We start from the raw sequence: 24,374 nt of genomic DNA, 5'->3' as shown, positions 1-24,374 counted from the left end.
TACGTTTAGAAGTGCTTTATTCATACGAATATTTGGAGAGCCATGGTGCTGCCTTTTCCTGTAACATTTTAACTTGATAAAATACGCTCAGTCGAAGTCTTACAGACAGCCACTTCATGTATTATCTTTAGGAGGAAAGTCACTATCCTTCCATTCACTGCTTCTCTTAATGCACTGAGGGGTCACAAAGCCATCTGTGAAATTGGAAGTCACATTTGAAAGCTTGCCCCATTAGGCCACCATTTTCGTGCTCTGGTTTCTCTCTTAAAGAGCTCCGCCCTCATGGCATCTCTCCGGGGCTGCTGGGACTGTCCCTGTTGGGACACACTTCTCCCCTCCTACCAGCCCCTCTGAGTCCCAGCCCGCTGGCCGTAATCTGATCCACATGAGTCTATCCGTGTTTCGCATTGACTTTCATTAAATATGTTACCGAACCACGACTTCCACTTCAGTGCAGATAATTTTCTCTTCCTCCTTAGATGCTGACATATTTAAGGATCATGCCTTGGAAGGCTGGATACCAGATAAATTGGATTACTCCTAGGGGCTCAGATTTCTGCAGTGAACTTGAAAGAGTGTCGGGGAGGCGTGCTTTCAGTCCTGTGCCCTGTTTCCTCACGTTATTAATTGTTGTTATGTCATGTGGTAATGGTGCTAGTGATTTTAATGTTGTTTTTTATGTCATGTGCTTCGAGCGATGTGTTCTGGACTGCATGTCCACCCCAGAGAGCACACATCGGCCCCCTTCCGCCTGTGTCAGGGGAAGAGTAAAGAGGCTTTTCACTTTATGACCCTGCCAGGGAGTGACGATTAGGGGTGAGCTCACCCACTGCTGGCCGCCTATAAAGGGATAATCGACGGCCCAGCTCCATCCTTTACTTTCCCTTTTCGTGTAGCCTGGGCCGCCGCTGCTGGTACATCTTCCTCAGAGATGGTCAGTCCTCTCCGAGGCTCACGGGGGCGTAGGGAGGGATGCATACGTCCAGCATTTCACGAGACACCCAGCAGTACGAGGTAAAGACCTGTGCCTGGTCGCTGCCGACCGCCCTCGACCAGACGCTCACCTCCTCACGATCCAGAAATTCCAGGGCTAATCCCTGTGGATATTAATTCACTATGTGTGACTCGATGCAGTTTTACCAGAAGACGCTTCTAGCTGGAATCAGTCCCCACTCTCCAGTTCTTTTTCTCCTCTCTCCCCACTCTTGCTTCTGCACACCCCGCCTCACCAAGACTGACTTTACTCTGTGCTAAAAGAGCTGGTGTGAAGGTCAAGTTAAAAAGAAAAGCATTTTGTAAGGTAATGTTTAGACAGTGTTGTTGGCATTGCCGCTCTCCACCTCCCGACTGACTGGGAGCAGGGTGCAGAAAGGGGGCTGCAAATCCTAACAACACAGGGAAAGAAGGCTCGGAAGTCATTCGTCCTTTCTCTGCTTGGGTACCCCCCACCAACAAACTCTTATTGAATACTTCTTGCATGTTGGACGTGGGGCTCCCGAGATAAACAAACAGAAACCCTCTCCCCTCCCCAGAGCTCTGACAATCTTAGTGGGATATCAGCCAGTCATCTGTTCACTGTTGGGCCAAGCCAGAGCAGCATTAAGTCCCTTGCTCTGGGAATGAGCGGGGGCATCAGGAAGGCTTCACAAGGAGATGACCTTTGACCTAAGCTTTCAAAGAGGAAAACTGGTAGAAAGAACAAGATTTTTGTGAAACTCATTAGAGAATGAGACAATGACAGAAGAGGAAAATTGCATGACTTAAGGAGAGAAATGAACATGACCTTCCAGCAGCAGGCTGCCAGAGACAGCTGGCACCAGTTCCCAAGAGCTAATAGTGTGCGTCTCTTTCTAGCCCTGTGTTCAGTGACACCTGTTGATGGGACCACATCAGCCCCAGTAGGGGTGTTTACATGGTGGGAATTGGCAAATGCTACAAATGGGAGATCTTCGTTTCTTTGCTTTCTGGAGAGCTCCCCAGTGAACACTTACTAGCACACCCCAGCTTCGCAGACCATGCAAGTTTATTTCAAAGGATGCAGAGGACCCCGCCCATACCTGTTGAGTGTGGGGCCTGTTGAGAAATGGCTTGCAATTGTGGCTGAAGGGGTTCCGTTTAGAGTTCAAGAAGATCCTCGTTCATTAAACACTGACCCTGTGCCTGAACTGTGGTGGATTCTGGGAAATGCACAATGCCTGTCAACCCCTGCCCTGTGGGGCGATAGTCTAACTCATACACCATGCTGGTCCACGAGAGGACAGTGGGCCACTGACAGCTGAAAACAGGTCCCCAGGGAACACATGGGCCTGGAGATGGGAAGAGAGGCTTGAGGGCAGGAGAGAGTCCAGAGAAGAGAGACGTTAAGGGCCCTTGAGGATGTGAAGGCTTTGGATGGGCTGACTCTCCACATGACACATCCTGAGAACAAGGAAGAGAGAAGGCTGACAGGTAGGTGTTTCCTGACAGTAAGCATCAAGTACTGAGTCTGGGGAGTCAGGCTGAGATTCGGCATTCCAGAGGCGTGGGTATGGATTTTATCCCATGGAGGATGGTGAGTTTTAGGTAGGCATCTAAACAGACTGGGTGACGGGAATGAGGCTCTAGGGACACAAACTGGATAGAGGCTGTGTCTGGATTGGACCAGAAGGAGATGATGGGGAAGAGTGGGTGAGGCCTTGGAGGCATGAAGACAAGTTATGGGACTTTGCTTGGAAGTGTGGAGAGGATGGTTGGGTGGTAGGGTAGTTCAAGTAGCCTTCAACTGGAGTGGATCCAAACGTGGTAAATGGAACTGATTGGGGGGGGGGGGCAACATGAAGGTTGTGGCCAGAAATGTGGGGTGCAGGATTAAACCCGTTGGAGGGAGGGAACCCTGCCAGGCCCCAGGGGTAGGAGTTGGTGGTCATGCATGTGAGTAAAGGCAGTAGAGTCAAGTCTAGGTATTGAAGCTGAAGAGTTGTGGCAACTGTGGGTTTTCTCAACATCTGACCCTGTTTCTCAACATCGTCCTCCAAGTTCCATGAAGGGGACGCATTCTCAGAGTATTTGTTCGTCCCACGCCAGGACTGGTGTGGCACTCAGGAGCTCCATCAACTGTTTGTTGCATACGGTTGAAGGAAAGTAGATCCTTGGTGGGGCGAGTAGAGCAGGGAGGAAAATTGGGGGCGACTAGGCAGAGCTTAGGAGAATGGAGAAAACCTAGAAGAAGGTGAAAAGTCCTGATTCACTTGGCGCTCCAGAAGTGGCTCAGTGAGATGAAGGCTAGCCTTCATCCCCCACAGCAGATAATGGATATCACTGGTCTCTTCAACGAGGGCCACAGGCCTTCTGGCATCTGGCAAATATCAGCTCTTTGTGACCATGAATCTGACTCATTGGAACCCTCCCATAGATCAACTCCAGTGCATTGGTTAATTCTGATCAGTTCAATCCAGAGATTCACCCAGAGCATCAAACAGGCTGCTATCTATAATTGGGCATGAATGGCAGTCTGGGTTGTGCAGTGTGCAACCTATGTAGCTGTACACAGCAGCCCCAATCATGACTGTCAAGTGCATGGAAATGTATTCTAGTGACACTAGAATGAGGCTTCCAAAGGAAGATATGGCAATTGTATTTTATTAACAAATCTCCTCTCCTGACTCCAGTAGCTGCCAATTCAGCATTTTTACAGAAAACTTTTTTGAGAGAGAGGCAGGCTTATGGGGAGAGGGTTGGATGCTGGGCATCTGTGATGTGCACCGATTGGGAATGGACCAACAAGGCTCCCTGGTTCTCTCCTTTGAAGAAGAAGATGGGTTCTTGGGGGTGTTTTGGTAGAAAATCCACCTTCCAGTCTGATTTTCCCAGGCTTAATCAAAGTGAGGGTGGCCTCAATACTAGATAAGAGTCACAACAGGAAAGGCTTCGAGAAGAGGATATCAAGTAGATGTCTTGAGTACTTATAATTAAAATAACTGGAATGTATTGAACACTCACTGTGGACATACTTTTCAAGCATTGCCTTACTTCACTCCCTTAATGTGAGATAGCGTGTGTGTGTGTGTGTGTGTGTGTGTGTGTGTGTTTAAACTGATGAGGAAATTGACATTCAGAGGATAGCTTGCCAAAGATTGTGTCGCCAACTGAGTGAATAATAGAGCAAGAATTGAAACCCAGACACAGTAAACCAAATCTGGTGAATGTAACCCCCTACATAGCTGCCACTTTGGGCACTGTTCTGGGAAAGAGCAATGAAGTATACAAGGATGTTACTTCTGCCTGGGGGTTTGGGATATGTGAGTTTCCTTACTGGTAGTGACAATTTGTCCTAGAATTCAGTATGCCCGTGGGATAGGTGCCCCTCATTTCCTGGAGAGAGACATTCTTCCGTCCTCCAGTCATCTTCTTCCAGTATAATCAGCTACCTACCTAAGGATAGCAATGAGAACCAAGATAGGCATCATTTTCAGTCATATGTGCTTGCTTACATTATGAAATGATGTCATCTATAGGTGGGCCGTTGTCGCCTGACCATTGCCAGCCCTAAGAAAAGAGATAATCAGTTCACTGTCACCGTGTAGGTATTAAGTATCATGCACAGCATGGCCATCAAGCACATTCCATCTTGTCCGCTAACTCCAGGAGCCCAGTTACGGGGCCTGGTGAGCTCCGCCCAAAGGAGGAATGGCGCTGTGATCAATAAGGAATGTCTGTGACCGGTGCGGGGCTCGGAGGTGGCAGATCGCCTGCCGTGGTTTCACTCTCCTTGGTTTAGCCATAACCTACTTACCTTGCCCAGGCTAGTGTGATAAAACTGGCTGGAAATCCTACTTTAAAACCTAGTTTAAATTTATTCTTTAGAAGTTCCTTTTCTGGTGGAAGCTTGAATTAGTAACTAGAAGCTCTGCTTTCCTTTCTTCCCCCAAGGCAGTTTGTGACTTCAAAACGCTGCTGCTAAAAAAAAAAAAAAAAAAAAAAAAGTGCAAATGTGTGTAGATTTGCACTGCACGTAGCCAACAGCCACCGGTCGAAGTACCTGCTAGCAGATTAGATGTTTCATTTTCAAAAATTAAAAATTCTTCCCTTCTGATTTTATATATAATAGTTGAGGCATTTAATGCTGCTGAACCACTTCTCTCTTCCTCGTTTTGTCAAGGGAAGGAGGAAAGAGGAACTGGCAAGGAGCTGAAAACTTGTAGGGGATAATTTCAGGAGCCGTCCGGAGGACAGACGTAGGAACTGGCTAACTTACCCTCAGAGGACAGCCTGGAGGGCCGTGGTTCTCAAACTGGAGCCCAATGTCAGAATCCTCTTATTAAAACTCATGTCACAGGACCCCACCTATTGAGCTCCTGAACCAGAAGATCCAGGTTGAGTCAGAGAATCTGCATTTTCTAGCAAGTTCCCTGGCGATGCTGCTGCAGTTGGGTGGAAACCACACCCAGAGAACCACTGCTGAGATCCCCTGGCCCCCAGACTGGCCTGAAGCCAGAGGGAGGACCTAGCCAAAGGGAGGTCTGGTGGTAGGAGAGGCTCCAAGGTCAGCTGCAAAGATGCATGCCAATTGAAGTCCAGCCAGACCAAAATTAGGCTGGCTGCAATCAGGCAGTGAAGGATCTGCGTAGAAATGATCAACCCTAACCACTACCCAGTCATCTCCTATAAGTATCTATTTTAAATATAATGTTAATGCTTGATTTGTGGAGAATATTTTTAGGTATTATGATCTTTTATCGAAAACTGCAAAGTGTATGGCCGTGCTTTGGAGCTCATGGAAAAGGAAGCTCTTAGAGCTCAGATCCTGGAAAATCAAAGCATCCTGGACAGCAAGCTCTGTCTTGTCTCCTTGTCTCCTTAGTGACAGGCAAAGTGAAAAAATAAAATAAAATATAAAAAAATAAAAAATAAATAAAAGACTATATGAACAATAACAACAACAAAAACAAAAATGACAGGCAAGGTGTCAGTAAGCAAAAATAATTTCTTGAGAATGGTGTATGAACCCGAAGTCGAAGAGCAAGGAGACAGAGCCTCTCAGGTTGTAAGCCACACAAGGCCTTGGTTTTCTGTTACTAATGATGGCAGTATGCCCACCGACCCCCACTCCCTAGGAGCCTTGGCGGTGCTGGAGGACCAGAGTCCCCACACTTTAGCTCCCAAGGCTGAGCTAGGGACACCTTTCCAGCACTGGTACCTGGCAGCCGGACTTCCCCACCACCCCCAGCATAAAGCCCTGCTTTGTCATCAGTCCCACTAGTTTGCAGAAACCTGCTCCTCCTCCTTTTTCTCTTCCAGAGTCCACCCCCTATGTGCCACCCCCCCACACCCCCACACATGTGGGTGTCTTAAATCGCCACCCACATGTGCTGTCCACAATGTGTAGTCTACAAAACATTTTCTCCAACACTCAACACCCCCTTAGGAAGCCCTGGTAGTCCTTCCTTTCTTTTTATTGTGTCGGGCTGAGAAAGCTGAGCCTGGGGAGTTGATGTGCCCCGAGTCGGGTGGCCAGGCTGGCGCCCACACGAGCTGCTCCCTCCAATCCCTCCCTGTCCTAGTCCCTCTTCCAGCATTGGGGCCACGTAATGACAGGATGGAGCACAGCCTCCTAGTGAGGACGGTGGACTAAGTAGCTTTCTTTGCCGTGGGTCCTTCGAAAACCTCTGGGCTTGGAGAATATGAAGTCATTTCTTTGCCAGACAGGAAAGGAGCTATCTTTACAGAACCAGTATGAAGCCTCTGCTTCCCATGCTGGCAGTAACACTGCTCCCACCGTAGTGACTGACGACTGAGCCCCGCTCTCCCTACTCAAGGAGACCACATGCTTTGAACATCTATATATATATATTTTTTTTTAGAGCAGTTATGGGTTTGCAGCAAAATCAAGGGGAAGGTACAGAGATCGCCCACATACCCCTTGCTCTGCACACGCACGGCGTCCCCCACTCTGCAGGCCTCACTGGAGTGGTACCTTGGGGGATAAACCTACCGTGATGCATCATTATTATCCCAAGTCCATGCTTTACAGGAGGGTACACTCTCGGGGTCGCATACGGTATGGACTGGGACAATGGTCTAATGACACATGGCACCGTGACAGTTGCAGGCAGAGAGGATTCACTGCCCTGAAAATCCTCTCTGGAGAGTCCATTTCCACTTTATCATTTTAAAAACCTATATGATGCAACGCCCGCAGAGCATACAACTTCAAGCTCGGGAGTAGGAGTGCCGCACTTGGAAACCAGCCAGCCACAGGGTTAAACAGTGAAATAGCAGTTGTCACTTCAGAAAGGAGCGTGAGCCACACCGGTCTAGGCAGATAGGACTTGCCAAAGCCACACTTTCGCCGGTCTCTTGCCTCTTGTTCTTTCTTTCTACTCAGGTATATAAAGCCTTCATAATTTTTGAACAAGCCCTGCAGTTTCATTTTGCACCTGGTTCTGACTCAGAAATTACGTAGCTGATCCTGTGGGTAGCTTTGAAGTATGTCCAGGCTCAGGGAGCACCCAGACAAGTGAATCAGAATTCCTAGAGGTGGAATCCAGGCCTCTGAACTTTGCTCAGAGTATACCTGCTCTCCAGGGTTCCGTGGTGGGCGGCCAACTTCAGGAACCACTGATGTAGAAGAGGAGTCGTAAACTGGGGCATTCCTGTGTGTGTCGTAGGGGACATCAGAATCACCTGGGGCATTGTCCCCAACTCCACACATTGATGCAGACGTTGATGAAGATCCTGATTCCTAAAAATTCTGACCCCATCTGACTCCCAGGCAGGAAGTCTCCATGAATGTGAGATCTGTGTATGAGCTAGGCCCACTGCGTTTGCGATTCCCCACATAAGCGTTGCTGTGACAGTGACAGCACAGCTGGGGCATGCTGGTCCCTGGATGGTGACTTTATAGACAACTGCTGAGCATGCCTGCTGAGGGGCACTGGTGGGAAAAGGGCTGGGCATCGACAGCAATCCTGGCTCTGATCACAGCTGGAGGGTCTGGGGTATGTTTTCTTTGTGGCCCAGTTTCCTTACCAGTAAAGTGAGCATAATGACACCCAACTTACGAGGGTGCCCTGAGGATTAAATGAGATAAGATATGCAGAGAGCCTAGCACATTGCCTGGCACATGGTAGGTAGTCAATAGATATCATTGTCCAGTCTCCTCCAAGAAGAAACATTACCGTATCTTTCCCTTCAACCACTGTCTTCTTACTAAAAGAAATGTAACTTGTTATTATAGCAACAAGGAGGAAATACTAACCGATAGTCTTCAGTTGGTACATTTATCAAATGTGCAGTCTGTATCTGTATTCATTCAGCTCGTGGTTACTGAATTCTCGCTAGGTCAAGGTGTCAGAAGGATGGATTTTATAGATGCACACTCATATTATAGATCACACGTATACACATACACATACATATGCATACATGTAGACATGTGTATGCAAATATATACACATTGTGTATACACACATACTATACACAAGCACATACACACACATGTCTGACAGGTCCCCTGCTGTGAAGTACCTTTACAAAAATTTTTACTCAGTTGAACAACAAAAAGTAATGCTCATTGTAACCTTTCAAATAACATAAACGGAATTAGATTAAGTTGATTAGCTTTATTTCCCCACTCTATTCCCAACCTTGTAGGGCAACCGTTTTTAAAAAGAATCTGAAGTTAAAAATAAATTTTATGTGGATTTTTCCCGTTGTGTTCCTTTTTTTTTTTTTTTTTTAAGATTTTAATTAGTTATTTGAGAAAGAGCAAGAGAGCACAGAGGCAGAGGGAGAAGCAGGTTCCCTGCTTTGGACTTCATCCTGGGGCCCTGGGATCATGACCTGAGCCGAAGGCAGAGGCTTAATGACTGAGCCACCCAGGCATGCCCTCCCGTTGTTTTTCTTCTACACACACACACTGCATTTGGGTACATACTGCGTTCACATTCTATAGCTTTTTTCCCTTTTCTTCTTCATTGAACAAGACAGTGTGGACATCTTTTGAAGTCAGTGCATGTGACTCATCTACTAGTTTTCCATAGCTCCTGGTATTCCACAGGACAGATGTGTCATTTTCCAGCCATTCCCTGGCTGTGGGGCTATAGTGTTTTGCTGTAGAAAGAGATGCTGCAGTGAATAGTCTTTTAAATACTGGTACTTCTACTTTTTTGGTTAGAGGAACCTCCAGCAGGTCATCACCCTAGAGCAGACAAAGCAGAAGCAAACAGGGAACAGTAAATATGCTCTCCCCATTTTGATAGACACACCTCCCCATACCAGGGACCACAGTGGGCACTACAAGCTAGGAACATGAACGAGACTCCATCTGACCTCAAGCAGTTTGGCAAAGCAACATTTGATTCCTGTCGAAACCAGTGTCACACATGGTCTGTGTCCTCAGGTCTACGTTGAACTCATCCTCATGGTGCTTGTGCCAACCTCTGCTCCGGCCCTAGCTTCCGATCGATCTCACAGACTGTGGAGCAGTTTCACGCAAGAAACCCTTTCCTGCAGCTCCCTTCCAGTGACTTCCACAGCAGAAAACAAAGGGAACTCCCAACCAAATCACAGAGGGGATGTTACCTTGCTTTTCTAATTCGGCCTGTCATTGATCTGCTCCCGGTTTGTGCCATCGTTTTCCTCCGGAAAGCTGAAGGTGAAAGAGAAGAAGGTCCCCCCAGCAGAAAGCTGTCGTGTCCCATCTCCCGCCAGGCCTTTGCCACACATGTCAGTGCTGGGGAGATCATAGAACGGCTCTTGAAAGCACATTTAAGAAGATTCAACAGATTTTGTAAAGCAGCTATGAAACACCAGCCACCGGAATTGTTTTTACTCTGGGTCATGGTCCCGCACAAATGTTGAAATGCTGTGGCACCCGTGGAGGTGTGCCACTCACGTTTGCTTAGAGAAACCACGGCCTGTCCAGCTGCCGGGGGTGCAGAGAGCCATTGGCTTCCAGCTGCCCTGGCTTCAGGACCTGCCTCAGCTTTCCCTGCAGAGGCCAGCTCTTCCTGGCAGCCTCGGGCAGTGGCTGAGCATGGTGGGAGGCCGAAGCCTGGGCCTTCCTGACATGGGTGTGCTCTGTACTCTGGAGTGGCCCAGACGGACAGTCCCACTGCAGTGGAGGAAACGGACAGTCCCACAGCAGCCAGGGTGGCATGGCGATCTGGGGATCTCCTTATCCATGCCTGCTTCCTCCTTTCTTTTCATAAGGTCAGGTTTGCCTCATGGTTTGGGAGTCTGACCAGTCCTGTTCCCTCCTCTTCGATCCTGCACGGTGTCTGCTAACTTCCCTTCCTGACTTCTCAGGGTCTGCTTTCTGGGCGACCCAGTAGACGCAGAAGCTTTCAGGGCAGTGTAGGAACATAAATGCTATCCATCTCATTCAGAGCACTAAAGAACCTGAACATATCCCCTGGCCCCTGGATGTTCCTGCACCAGGCTCTGCTAAAAATGAATTATGGTCTGCCAAAGTGAAACTGACCGTTTCATTTCAATTATTCAGCTGGGACACAAATGAAAAACCAAACGCGAGGAAAAAACAAACTCACATAGACTCTGAAATTTCATTTTAGTTACCCGAACTATTTCGAAGAACTGAGGCAAGGAACTTATTTTAGTGTAACCTCTGTGTTTGCCGTGAACTGATCAGGGCCAGGATACCGTAGTTAAAATGGGAGAACACTGTTTCCATCCCTATCACTTCCACCACAATTCCACTCTGAGCGCCACTGTGCCACTATTGTGCCCTTGTGGTTTCGCAGACTGAGAAGGAGATGGGTAATGATTGCATTCTTGTTGCAGGGGAGTTTGGAGAGGTATACAAGGGGCGTCTCAAACTCCCGGGCAAGAGGGAAATCTACGTGGCCATCAAGACACTGAAGGCTGGGTACTCAGAGAAGCAGCGTCGGGACTTTCTGAGCGAGGCCAGCATCATGGGTCAGTTTGATCATCCCAACATCATCCGCCTAGAAGGCGTGGTCACCAAGAGTCGGCCGGTCATGATCATCACCGAGTTCATGGAGAACGGTGCTTTGGATTCTTTCCTCAGGGTAAGAGCAGCTCGGGGGCATGGACGGCCTGTCGGATGCAGGGAGGGGGTGTCTGCATGAGGACAGCCTGCCGCTTAGGAATCACCCGATGAAATGTGGGTGGGCGTTGGAAATGGTAGCGGGGTTGACGGATTTGTTCCTAAAAGCATAGAACAAGAGGAGCCTGTGGACCCCTCAGTAGGAGGATAGCGTGGAGTAGGGCCTTGATAAATGCTTGTTGGATGAGTATGAATGAATAGAGGCCGGTGAAGGATGGCCATGGGCACCTGCATGAATCACGGAGATTGAGGAGACTCTCAGCACCTGCGATGCAACTGTGTGACTCCCGCAGACACCAGTGGCCATCGCTGCCTTTCCCCAGCACTGTCCACCAAGCCTGTTCCCTTCATTCGCAGCTCAGAGATAAAACAGGCTGCCCTTTCTGATGGCTGTGCCACCTACCCTCGAAGGTGGTGTTCCTGGGTGGGAGAGGAAGAGATTGTCACAAGCATTCACAAGTCTTCTCTGGGCTTGACTCCAAATCAGCCTGCAGCAGAGGTGTGGGGGTCCTCGAGGCCTATGGCTGGGAGATGTGTAAATGGTCATTGTCAGTCATGCTCACATGGAACCACGCTCGAACCACTTGCCTTTCTGTGGGACAGAGCAGAGTGACTCAGCCGGGGTGGTGAGGACAGCCACAATGCCGGTGTCTGGGGAGTGGCAGCTGATGGAACAGAGGCCAGCCAGCAAGTCCTACCTTGGACCAAAGCCTCAGCTGGGGACTAGGGGGAGACTGCGAGCAGAGGGTGCATGGGCAGCATCTCAATAGGGCAGGTCTACTGAGCAAGGACTTGAGGATAATACCAAGTGGCAGACTATGTTTGTCACCAAAGCTACTGAACAGTGGCTGTGGCTACAGATCAAAGGATCATTCAGACACTTGGTCTTGAAATATTCATGGGGTGACTCTGCGGTCATGCCTTCTCCTGGGTTCTGGGCCTACAGACATGAAAGGGACATTGCTCTGATGCTAACTAACAAGTCACCCAAGATTTCAGTGGCTCACCACAATTTATTTTGTTCATGAATCTGCAATCTGGGCTCATTGGGGACACCTCTGTTCCATGGGGTATCAGCTGGGGCAGTTCAAGATCCGGGACCTGGAATCATCCAAAGTCTCGCTCACTCATCTGTCTGGCAGCTGATGCTGGCTGTCTGCTGGCGTCTCTCCAGGTGGGAGGCTTGCGCTTCCTCACAGTGAGCTGCGTCCCAAGAACGAATGTTCCATGAGAAGAAGGCAGAAGCTGGACCACTTTTGTAACTTAGCTTCAAATCCCACAGTACCCTTCCACCATTGTGACGGGCTTCCCAGATTCGGGGTGGGCGGAAACGGGCCCCACATTTTGATGGGGACAATAACATGATGTCATCTTACACATAAGAGATGGGAGGTCCTGTTGTCCCCATCTTAGAGACTACAGCATGCCCCAGCGGTCCTTTCTCTGAGGACCCTAGTGCTCCAGGCGTCCAGCAGTCATCTGCCCGGATTCTTTATGTTTCTGTGTGTGGTGTGAAGAGGTATCATGAGCCAAGAATGGAAATCTTCCTGCGGGTGGCAGGAAAAGCATTAAAGAGGACGGAGAATTAACGGATACTGAAGACTGAGGGGGAGAGGAAGCAAGCAGTACAATGGAACAACTGAGCAGTATGTTCAAAGGCCAGAGCCAGCATGGCCTAGCTCTGTAGTGACTCAGGGCCGAGGGTCTGCAGCGTGGAGGAGCTTGTCTGGAAGCTGCATTCGCCCAGACTGAAGCTACTTGAGCAGGGCAAGCACACACTTTTGCCTCCTCTGGGTGCTTAGGCAGTAGTGGCTTATTTCTGGTGGGGGACATGGGATGACAACAGGTGGGGCCGATGTACATTGCCTAGTATGGCCTCCTTGAGGGTACAGCTTAATGCCCTTTATTCGGAACACCCCCCCCTTCCCTCTGAGTACCTAACCCAGGAAGCACCTGGTAAATGCTGGTTGAGTGAAAAACATGAAAAGCCATTTCTGGCATGAGAGTGTTTGGGAATGGCAGGAAAAATGGAATCTTCCCGAGTGTACGTGGTCTCTCGTTCTTATAGCCAGACCCCTCACGTCAGAGTAGGGTATAGACCATGCTTTCCTGGGGCATTAATTCGTAATCAGAGATCTCATGAAGACAGCCAAATAAAAGTGCAGAGCAGACAATGTTAGGAGAAAAAGTATTTTCTAGAACCAGCCTCCAGACCTTTTTAGGAGCCATTTATTTCCTACGAGTCACCTGACTGTACTTCACCGAGTCACAACATGACTTGAGGACTGTGATCAGACTCTCTCCCTGGAATGTACAGGGGAACGAGGAGATTCGTTTCTAGGAGGCTGCAGAAAATCAAAACCCCGCACAGACGCTCTGCACAGGACTCCTTCCTGGTGGGGCCCAGGACATGCGGGCATGTGGGACACCAGGATTTTTCATGATGATGAAGCCCAGGTGGTGGAGAAGAGCCAGGGGCAAGTGAGGAATGGGGAAATGGAGGGTAAGGGATGGCAAGGAAGGAACGGCCAGAGCAAGCAGCGCCAGGAGGAGAGGGGAAATGAAGCGTTTCTGACTCCTCGCACGGCATGGAGGCAGGTAATCTATAAATCTAATTTCAGCCTTACTACCAAACCCTGGAGCATAGCAACATTAATTGATGTATCTGCTGCTTGGTAAAATTGAAAAGTAGGTCATCAGTGCAGTTCTGCAGGGCCCATCTTCTGGGAAGTAGTATAATTTTAGGATCACCATTCAGAGAAGAAAGGAAAAGAGTTTGTGTGACTGACTGCCGCCCCCCCACCCCCCGCCAACCAAACTGGTCGTGGTGCTTTACACTGGACATGGCAGCTTTGGAGAGTGGCTGCAGCTCTGGCTCCAGGTCAGTGTCTGAGAGGCTGTAAGTATGGGGGATCCAGTGAGCACATTGGACATGGCTTCTCACCACCCACGCACTGCCCCTCTCTCATTGCAAGACATAGAATCCTTACTTTCTGGAAGGATTAGAAGCATTATTATTTTTTAACTGCGTGTTGAGTAGGTTCTTTATTGTCCATTTTTGAAAATATCTGCACCATGGATTATGTAACATGCAATTCCACAATTAAACATTCCCTTCTTGGCCCCAAACTTAGAGGATTCAATGTGGTGGCTCCTGTATGGTCATAGGAGCACCCCCTGTGGCCCTCATCAGTGTCCTTCCCATGCCATAGCCTTGCTTGGCCTTGTGGTCACTGCTGGTTCATCCACAGATGGTCACAACTGAGAGACTCTTAGAAGCTACTGAGCAATGTCAAATGTGGACATTTCTTATCACGGAAGCTCATTCATAGGCTGGAGCTAGATGACCATAAGGCAGAGGTCAGGAAAAGAATACCAGATTGGATGCCCCAAGACCTCAGTTCTGCTTAGGGATCCATTGTGAGTCACCTGGTGGCCTTGAGCAAATCTGTTAACTCAATTTCCCAGTCTATAAACTAAATGCTTTGAGCTGGCTGATCTTAAGAGGTAGGTCTCTTACAGTTGAAGAAGAAAAAAAAAAAATCTATGACTCATTCTCTTCAAACAAATCAAATAAGGGTTTCATTTCCTGAAGTGGATTTGTCAATGAAAGTTGAAATACCTAAATCCTTCCAGCCTAATAAAAGGACCAGCAAGTGGCTTCAGTGAATTTGCTGGAAAGCAATTTCAGCAGAAAGCACTTCACGAAGGAAAGAAAGTTTAAATGACTTCACCCAGGCCTGTATTTTTTTTTTTTCTCTATATGGTGTTTTTACCATGTGATCAGCGTGGAGGCTGATCCTCTTCCAAAGTCATCAAGAAAAGATGGTCTTGTATCTCTTTGGACGCTGGTGTTCCTAACTTTCAAAATTCTTCTTGGGGAGTTACACCCATGAACTGAACATAAAACAGTTGAACACGGCAGGCGATCTTCATGTGTTTATATCTTTAAGTTTTGCCGAAATCATGAACTCAACAGGCACCATCCTGTCTTATCGTGATATGTGATTCCTCTGCAGGTTCTGAAGGAAATGTGTAGCTCTTGCAAAGTCAGCATATTCCATGGAAAAGACCCCAGATGGGAGTTAAAAGATTCCAATCAGAGTAGCATATTTGAGGCACACATGCCTCTACTTTCTATTTCTGTGACCATGGCAGACATCAATAATCAATCATGTCACTTTTTGCTGCAAAGCTTATATGCAGCTTTCTTCTCCACACATTTGAGGAAGTCGTTACCATCAGAGATGGAAAGCCAGTGGAGAAGTAATTTACTATTCTGGACTTGTTTTAAGTCAAAGCTACATAGAGTGATTTAAGTCTTATCAGTTACACTTTCTGGACTTCCTTTATCTCCTCTGAAAAGCAATAGACTATCCCCTGCCTCGCACAAAGGAGGATCAAAATGTACTCCATTAAGTGTGACTTGCCATTCAAATGTCAAGAAATGGAAGAAATCGTGTTTGTTCAGTAACTGGCCCAAATGTCCAGCCTGCATCATGAGGCCCCAGTCGTCCACTATTGCAGTTGGGGTGTGGACTATTGGGGGGGGTCTACTACAGATGCTAACCCATTGAGCTCAGAATGCACCGCAGGCGAGGTTCTCCTATGGTGAAGTCCTAGGATGTCTCCAAAACACACCAGGGAGCTGTGGGAACCTGGAATATTGGCCCCAGGTGTCCTCCATTCCTCTCACCAGCTGTCTAAGTACCTGGGCCAGCTGGTTTGTGAGACATTCTGGCCTGGCTGATAATACCAGGAATCCTTGCTGCTGTTTTAGGATTTACAGGCACCAAGCCAAGCCCTTTGACATGTATTGTCCCACTTAACTTCACCAAAATACTATGAAGAATGGACACCGTGTACTTGTTTTACAGGTGTAGGAATGACGGCTCTGGAAGTTAAGTGACTTGCCCAAGGGCATCCAGCCAATGAGCGGCAGAGCCTGGACCATAGGCTGGGTCTGTCTGTCTCCAAAGCCTGGACTTTTCACCACTTCTCCACCTTTGTCGACCCCAGAAACTCTAAGGCTGACTGATCTAAATATTAAAACAAATCAGATAGTAAAGCTGTTCCGTGTCGCTTAAATGATTTAAAGTAGAAACAGACATATTGCCGCACATCCTTTCAACATTTCTTTTCCCAGCGTTGTTTACAATCACCACCAGTCCCCTCCCCAAAATCTATCTGCAAGCTGGCTTCTTTTGGGAGACATTCATTTTTAACCACATTGTTGTCTACACTTACAGAGAGGAAGTAACAAACTGAATTGGAAAAATATGACCCTTGTGACTCTCAGCTGAGATACATTTTCTAATATACGGAAGTTGCATGACAACTTTCTGGGGAGGCGGGTCCCCAGAGATCTACTTAGAGAAAATGAATGGTGTTAGCAAGAGCCTGGCTAAGTTCTCGAGGAGGTGTTGATTGAAGTTCATTAGTGAGAAGGAGGATTCGCACCGCTCACGGCCCATCCAGCTCTCGCAGATGGGCACCATGTGCCGAACACCAGTGAGACTTTCCAAAAAAGCAGATCTGCACTTCCTTTTGGAGTTGGTTAGAAGAAAATATTGCAGAGAGAGCTTTCCAGGCAGGCTGGGAGGGGGGTTAAGGTTTGAGTTAGAAGCAGCCTAGAGCCTGGGATGTGTTGATCCTGGTGTGCTGGAGGCTTCTCCTCTTGTGGGTGTTTTGGGAAGAAGTGGAGGGGGGTCAGGTGGCTCGCTCCAGCAGATCCAGTGGCGGGATCCTGGGACGCAAACCCAGGCTTAGAACCTTGCAGGAGGAAGTCTTCAACATTTGTACTATGGTGGCTAGACTTTTTTGATGGCTGGGGTTTTCTCTAATAACCAGGGTATCTTTGCAATCTTTCCTTTTCCCTTATTGGTTGTTGCATAGAAAACGCTTTCGTAGAAGCGCATGCATATTTAAGTGAGGCAGTGTGTGCGAGTGCCTTGTGTACCAACTCACGGGAAGCAGGTGCTCCCTAAATGGGAGCTGTGCCCACCATCTCTGCTTTCTGTGTTTCCCTTGAGGGCACTGGGGAGTGGCTGCCTTGCCCTGTGTCCAACCATACCTAGAGCAGACCCAGGGCATTCCACCTGCTCCCACCGCTCCCCCAGTCAAAGCATCTCAGTGCCTGGGCCATGCTTTGCTTACAGAATACAACTTAGAGCCCTTCGGAAGAACAGCTGGGCCTGGACAAGAAGAGAAAATGTGTTGTTGGCAGCGTGGGGACCAGTGATATTACCAGTGGGTGCAGAAACCAAGACTCAGGGACTTTGGGGAGGCAGGAGGAAGGCTGATTCATTCACTGGGGTGTGTCATCGAACCATGAAGGAGATGGTGAACCCACCGATGATGGGAGAGAGCAGCACTGCCGGCTGGCCTGAGGAGGAGAAGCCCTAGCTCCCATTCACTAAGAGGGTCCACATGCCAGACACTGTGTCTGTGCTTCTTTTGCCATGCACCCCTTTGCGGTGCATGTGGTTATCCCAATGTCAAGGTTGACAGCTGTGGTAGGACCCAAGGAAGAGGCCTTAAGCATTTAATTCTGGAAACGGTGAGATGGAGCAGTCATAAATTGAGCATGTATTTATTGAACTTTTTCTATTTACATTAAAGTTCTTAGCCCTGGGAGCACTCTGGTGCCCACAATAGAGAGGGTCTTGTCTTCAAAGAGCTTAGAGTCAAGTGGCAGACACAGGCAGGTGTGCACACACACACACCCCAAAACTTGTGACGTATGCTAAGAAGAAAAATAAGAGCATGCCCTGGGGAGCCTGGGTGTCTCAGTGAGATAAACATCCAACTCTTGATTTCAGCTCAGCTCATGATCTCAGGGTCATGAGCTCCAGCTCTGTGTCGGGCTCTGTGCTCAGCAGGGAGTCTGCTTGAGATTTTTTCTCTCTCCCTTTCTCCCTCTGCCGCTCCTCCCTCAAATAGATAAATCTTAAAAAAAAAAAAAAAGAAGAAGAAGAAAATGCACTACAGACAGTGAAATAGAAAGTGCTAGTTATATTTGGAGCAAGGGAATAGTTAAGGAGACATTGTCTCTGAAGAAGGGACACTTAAAGGGAGACATGAAGGCAGGTAAGTGTTGATTGTGGGGAAGAGCAGCAGGGTGGCATGTGTAGGGGACCTAAGGCAGGAAGAGCTTGGCTTAGAAAAAGACTGAGAGGTCACCAGTCACTGTGGCTGGCAGGTGAGACAGTGGCTGATCCCTCTGGGTCCCATGGGCCCTGCGAGGGAATTTGGAGCTTTTCCTTAATGCAATGGGAAGCTGTTAGAGAGCTTGAAGCCAGGGAGTGGCATGGTCTGATTTATGTCTTGCAAAGATGGCTCTAGCCACTGTGTAGAGAATGGATTGGGAGGGGGGGCAGGTGCGGGGAGGCTGTTACAGGTGATGGATGATGGTGACTTGGTTAGAAGGGAGGCAGTGGAGATGGAGAGGCATGGATGGCTTTGAGATGTAATTTGGAGATGGAATCGACAGGGCTTGGCAAGGAGGAGAAAGCAGAGAGTTCAAGGAGAGGGATGCGGGTGGGAGTGGGAGGGCGTGGGGGAGGGAGAAGGGCACAGTGAGCAGCATGGCCGGTCTCAGACAGAGGCTAACAAGCAGCAGGGCTATGGTACTTCGGCTTCTGCTTAACCACTGAAGCCCATCTTGATGCCAGTGCCCTTTGCGTCTTGTTACAGCAAAATGATGGACAATTCACGGTGATTCAACTGGTGGGGATGCTCAGAGGTATTGCCGCGGGCATGAAATACCTGGCCGAGATGAACTATGTGCATCGGGACCTGGCTGCTAGAAACATCCTGGTCAACAGTAACCTGGTGTGCAAGGTATCCGACTTTGGCCTTTCCCGCTACCTCCAGGATGACACCTCAGATCCCACCTACACCAGCTCCTTGGTGAGTCCTTCCTGGTATTCTTAGGTAAAAACGTGGCATGAATAAAAAGTGGCTGCCCATGGCTGGGCTAGTGACCTGTGGCAGGGCACAGTGGGAGGGGCTGGGACCTGAACTTTTCTCTCCACTGGGGGAGGTGGGCACCAGATGGAGAAACAGCTGGAGCTGGTTGTGAGGCAAGCATCTGGGCATAGGCTGTAAGGAGGGGTCAGAGTGTTCCTTGGCCAATGGGAAAAGAACATTCTGGAACAGGTGATGTGGGGGAATCCAGGCATTGGATGGTGGCATCAGAGACATCCATCAGCAGAAGTAGGTGCTGATGGGGTTGGGTTCTGTGTTACCAGGCAAATCTTCGGTGCCCTCCTCTTCTCCAACCCTACTGCTTCCAGACACTTTGAAGAAAGACATCTACACGATGGTTCCTTTTACATTTGTGCTTCCTGCCCAGCTTCCCCCTCCACAGCCCAAGCAGCTCTAGTCACTTATGGCCAGCACCTAGTTCACACAGTTCCAGTCAGAAACTGTAACAGGTCCAAAGCCAAGCTCCTGGTTTACTCCATTTCCCTCCCCAGTCTCTGCATCTCTGTGGTTGCACCAACTCATCTCTTGACTGAAATTTGGGAAGCAGCCTCAATTGCTCTCTGCCTTGCCATCCACATCCAATCCCTCCACAACTCCCATAGGCTTAAATAAAATCTGCCCCTTTCTTTCCTTTGCTACAGTCCCCATCCTATTCCAAAGCACTGGTCTCTTTCACCTGGTCCCTTCTAGTAGCTTCCTAACTGGTCTCCCCAGTTTCCTCTCTTCTCTTTATGTCCCAATATATTATAAAAATAAAAACAATACAGAGAAGTAAAGGGGAAAAAAGTAACCAAGAAACCACAATTGCCCTGAAGCAGGGTCAGTAAACTTTTCTTTCAAGGCCAGATAGTAAGAATTTTAGGCTTTGTTGGCCAAGAGGCAACACAGAGGATATTACGTAGATAAATATATAACCATTTAAAATGTAATCCTTTAAAAAGGCATAAATGCCATTCTTAGCTCATGGGCTACAAAAATTCAGGTGACCAGACCAGAGTTTACCAACCCATGTCCCAAAGCATCAATTTTAATAACTAGGTGCATCTCTTATCACACTTCTCTCATTGTTCAAAATGTGAAAATTTTTATTTTGTGAAAATGGGATCATACTAAGCTCATTATTCTGTCCTGCGTGTCTGATGGGCATTCTTCCTGCCCAGCTGCTTTTCTAAAAGTCTGTGAACATTTACACTCTGCCAGGAATGTATGGTGCCCATCCTTACCAGCAGCAAAGGTGATCAATCTTTAAAAACTTCCCAAAGATGAAAAATTATACTTCATCGTGTTTAAGTTTGCATTTTCTTTTTTTAATTATTTACTTACTTTTAAAATTTCTTTTCAGTGTTCCAAAATCCATTGTTTATGCACCACATCCAGTGCTCCATGCAATACGTGCCCTCCTTAATTCCAACCACCAGGATCAAGTTTGCATTTTCAACTGGTGCTAGGGATACTACTTTACCATCTTTTCACACAGTTGCTAGGATACACGTTTCCTCTTCTGTTGATTACTTATACAAGTTTTTACCTATTTTTCTATTGGGTTGTTTGTCAGTTTCTTAGAAATTTATACGAAGTCTTTTTATATTAGTGATGTTAACCCTTTGTCTCCACATATGATACAATTAGTTCCCCTCCCCCCCATCTGTTGTTCTTTTGCTATTGTTGATGATATCCTTTGGTTTCCAAAAGTAGTTAATATTCATATAGTCAATAAAATGCATCTTTTCTGTGTCTTCTTGGGTTTTCTGGTTTATTTAAAAATTTCTCTCTACTGCAGGGTTATAAAGCACTTCTTAAAGTTTTCTGTATTCTCTTACTGGAGGTTTTGCTCTATTATTTAAATATTAAATATACCTGAAAATTTTTTTTTCTCAAGGTCTTATTTTGAAGAGTTTCAAGCATACAGAGAGCTTGATAGAATTTACAGAGGGTAGCCATTGACCCACCACCTGGGTTTTAGAATTAGTATCTTGCTGGGTCTGATTTATTATATAACTATCAATCTGATCTGTCCCTCTGTCCATTCTTCATTCCATCCTGTCTTGTTGACGCATTTCCAGATTTCATGCTACTGTTGGCCATCATTATGTCTGTCTTTTTTGGAAAAATGTCTATTCAGATCCTTTAGCCATTTTAAAAAATCAGGTTGTCTGTTGTTGTTATTGAGTTACATTATTTCTTTATATATTTTGGATATTAACCTCTTATTGGATATATGATTTGCAAATATCTTCTCCCATTCTATAGCCTGTTTTTTTCATTTTGTTGATAGTGTCTTTTGCTGTGCAGAGACCATTTTAGTTTGATGTGGTCCCATTTGTTTATTTGTGTTTTTGTGTCCCCTGCCTTTGACACCAGGTGCAATACATAACATTGGTAAGATTAATGTTAAGGAGTTTACCATCGGTTTTCTTCTAGGAGTTCTATAGTTCTAGGTATTACATTGAACTCTTTAATCCATTTGGAGTGGATTTTTTATATATCGTATAAGATAATGGTTCATTTCATTCTTTTGCATATAGCTGTCCAGTTTTCCCAACACCCTTTATTGATGAGACTGTCCTTTCCTCATTGTATAGTCTTTGCTCCTTTGTTATAAATTATTTACCAGGTAGGCATGGGTTTATTTTGGGACTCTCTATTCTGTTTCTGTTTTTATGTTTTTTAATGCAAGTACAGTACAGTTTGATTGCTGTAGGTTTGCAGTTTAGTTAGTAATCAAAGACTATTTTCTTCCTCAAGATTTTTTTTAGCTCTCTGAGGCTTTGTGTGTGTCTGTGTGGTTCTATATAAATTTTAGAATAATTTGGTCTAGCTCTGTAAAAAATGCCATTGGAATTTTTATAGGGATTGCACTGAATCTGTAGACTGCTTTGGGTAGTATGGGCATTTTAACAATATTAAATCTTCTTACCTATGAGCATGGGATAGTTTTCCATCTATTTCTCACATCTTCTGTTTCTTCATCAATCTCTTATAATTTTCATTGTACAGGTTCTTCACTTCTTTGGTTAAGTTTATTCCTAAGTATTTTACTCTTTTTTGATGTGATTGTAAATGGCATTGTTTTCATGATTTTTCTTTCTGACAGTTTGTTATTAGTGTATAAAAATGCAACATATTTTTGTACATTAATTTTGAATCTTACAACTTTACTGAATTCATTTATTAGTTCTAACAGCTTTTTGGTGGAACATTTAGGGTTTTCTATATAAAGTATCATGTCATCTGCAAATACAGTTTTACTTCTTTTTTTCCAATTTGGATGCCTCTTATTTATTTATTTATTTATTTATTTATATTTATTTATTTTGCCTAATTCCACCAGCTAGGACTTCCAAAACTATGTTGAATAAAAATGAGAAGAGTGGGCATCCTTGTCTAATTTTCTTCTACAAAAAGTTTTCAGCTTTTCACTACTAGATATGATATTAGCCATGGGCTTGTTCACATATGGCCTTTATTATGGTGAAGTACATTCCCTCTGTACCCAATTTGTTGAGAGTTTTCATCATAAATGGTTATAGTTGTTGACTTTTGTCAAATGCTTTCTCTGTATCTACTGAGATGATGATATGATTTTATCCTTCATTTTGTTAATGCTATGTATGATGTTGACTGACCTATAGATATTGAACCATCCTTGCATCTCTGGAATAAATCCTACTTGATCATAGTGTATGATTCTTTCAATGTATTATTGAATTTAGTTTGCTAATATCTTGTTGAAGATTTTTGCATTCATCAGGGAAGGGGCACCTGGGTGACTAAACTGGTTAAGATCTGCCTTCAACTCAGGTCATGATCCCAGTGTCATAGGATCAAGCACCACATCAGGTTTTCTGCTCAATGGGACCTCTCTCTCTCTGCCTGACACTCTATCTGCTTGTTCTATCTCTCTCTGTGTCAAATAAATAAATAAAATATTTAATTAAAAATAATTGGGAATATTGGTTTGTAATGTTTTCTTTCTTCTTCTTCTTCTTTTTTTTTTTTTTTAGTGGTGTCTTTGTCTGGGTTTTGTACAAGTGTAATGCCAGTGTCATAAATTGAGCTTAGAAGTGTTCCTTGAAATTTATTGAGAGTTTGAGAAGGATGGGTATTACATCTTCTTTGAATGGTTGGTAGAATTCACCAGTGAAACCATCTAGTCCAGCATTTATATTTGTTGGGAAGTTTTGATTACTGATACAATCCCCTTATTAGTAATCAGTCTATTCAGATTTTTCTGTTTCTTCGTGATTCAGTCTCAGAAGATGGTAAAGTCTATTTATTATTTTTTCTAGGTTTGTCCAATTTTTGGTGTATAATTATTCATAGCACTTTCTTATGACTTTTGTTTTCCGAGTTATAAGTTATAACTTCTTCTCTTTAATTTCTGATTTAACTTATTTGAGATCTCTCCCTTTTTTTCTTGGTGAGTCTAGCGAAAGATTTGTCAATTATGCTTTTCAAAGAATCAGGTTTTAGTTTCATTGATATTTTCTGTTGTCTTTTCAATCTCTATTTCATTTCTTTATGCTCTGATCTTTATTATTTCCTTCCTTCTACTAGCAATGGGTTTCATTGGCTCTTTCCTATTTCCTTTAGGTGTAATGTTAAATTGTTTTTTGAGATTTCTCTTATTTCTGAATTTAGGCCTATATTGCTGCGAAATTCCCTCTTAGAACCACTTGTGCTGCATCCCAGAGATTTTTGGTAAGAGATGAAGAAATCTTAAGTGTACGTCTATAGAGTTTTAATGAATGCATATGACAGTATGACCCAAACTCCTGTCAAGATACAGAACATCGCCATCGCACTAGGAAGTTCCCTTGTAAGCCTCCCCATTCCATTTCAACCCTACCCATGCCCACAGGCAACCACTATTCTGATTCTTTTCTCAACCATAGATTTGTGTTGCCTGTTCTAGAACTTCACATAAGTAGAATCAGAGAGCATACTCTCTTGCCTGGCTGCAGTCTGTGAGATTCATACGTATTGTTGTGTCCAGCAGTAGTTTGTTCCTATTTATTGTAGTGATTCATTGTGTATGTATCTGTTCTTTTGTTGACAGGCATGTGGGCTATTCTCAAACTTGTTTTTGAATATGTATTAGGATATATATTTTTCCCTGTTTTCATACAGGTAAATAGATAATTATGTCAATATCGTGTGTGAAATATATTGTCCATATTTTATTGAATCACTTACCATCCTTGTCATATGTTAAGTTGCATATATGAACTATGTTTTTTTTATTTAAATTCAATTCGCCAACATGTAGGACATCATTAGTTTCAGATGTAGTGTTCAGTGATTCATCAGTTGCATG

General features: G+C 45.7%; 1 protein-coding gene across 1 annotated transcript in view; it reads left to right on the top strand.

The window, feature by feature from the left end:
• EPHB1 (EPH receptor B1) overlaps positions 1-24,374 on the top strand; it is a 285,129-nt gene that overhangs the window by 219,522 nt on the left and 41,233 nt on the right. The window contains exons 10-11 of the mRNA XM_044252314.1: positions 10,783-11,030; positions 18,764-18,979. Coding sequence (XP_044108249.1) covers positions 10,783-11,030; positions 18,764-18,979 — 464 coding nt within the window. The remainder of the gene's footprint in view (positions 1-10,782; positions 11,031-18,763; positions 18,980-24,374) is intronic.

The sequence above is a fragment of the Neovison vison genome, chromosome 6 (assembly GCF_020171115.1).
Source record: "Neovison vison isolate M4711 chromosome 6, ASM_NN_V1, whole genome shotgun sequence".
NCBI classification, from domain to species: domain Eukaryota; kingdom Metazoa; phylum Chordata; class Mammalia; order Carnivora; family Mustelidae; genus Neogale; species Neogale vison.
This window is presented reverse-complemented; position numbering and strand designations above follow the sequence as displayed.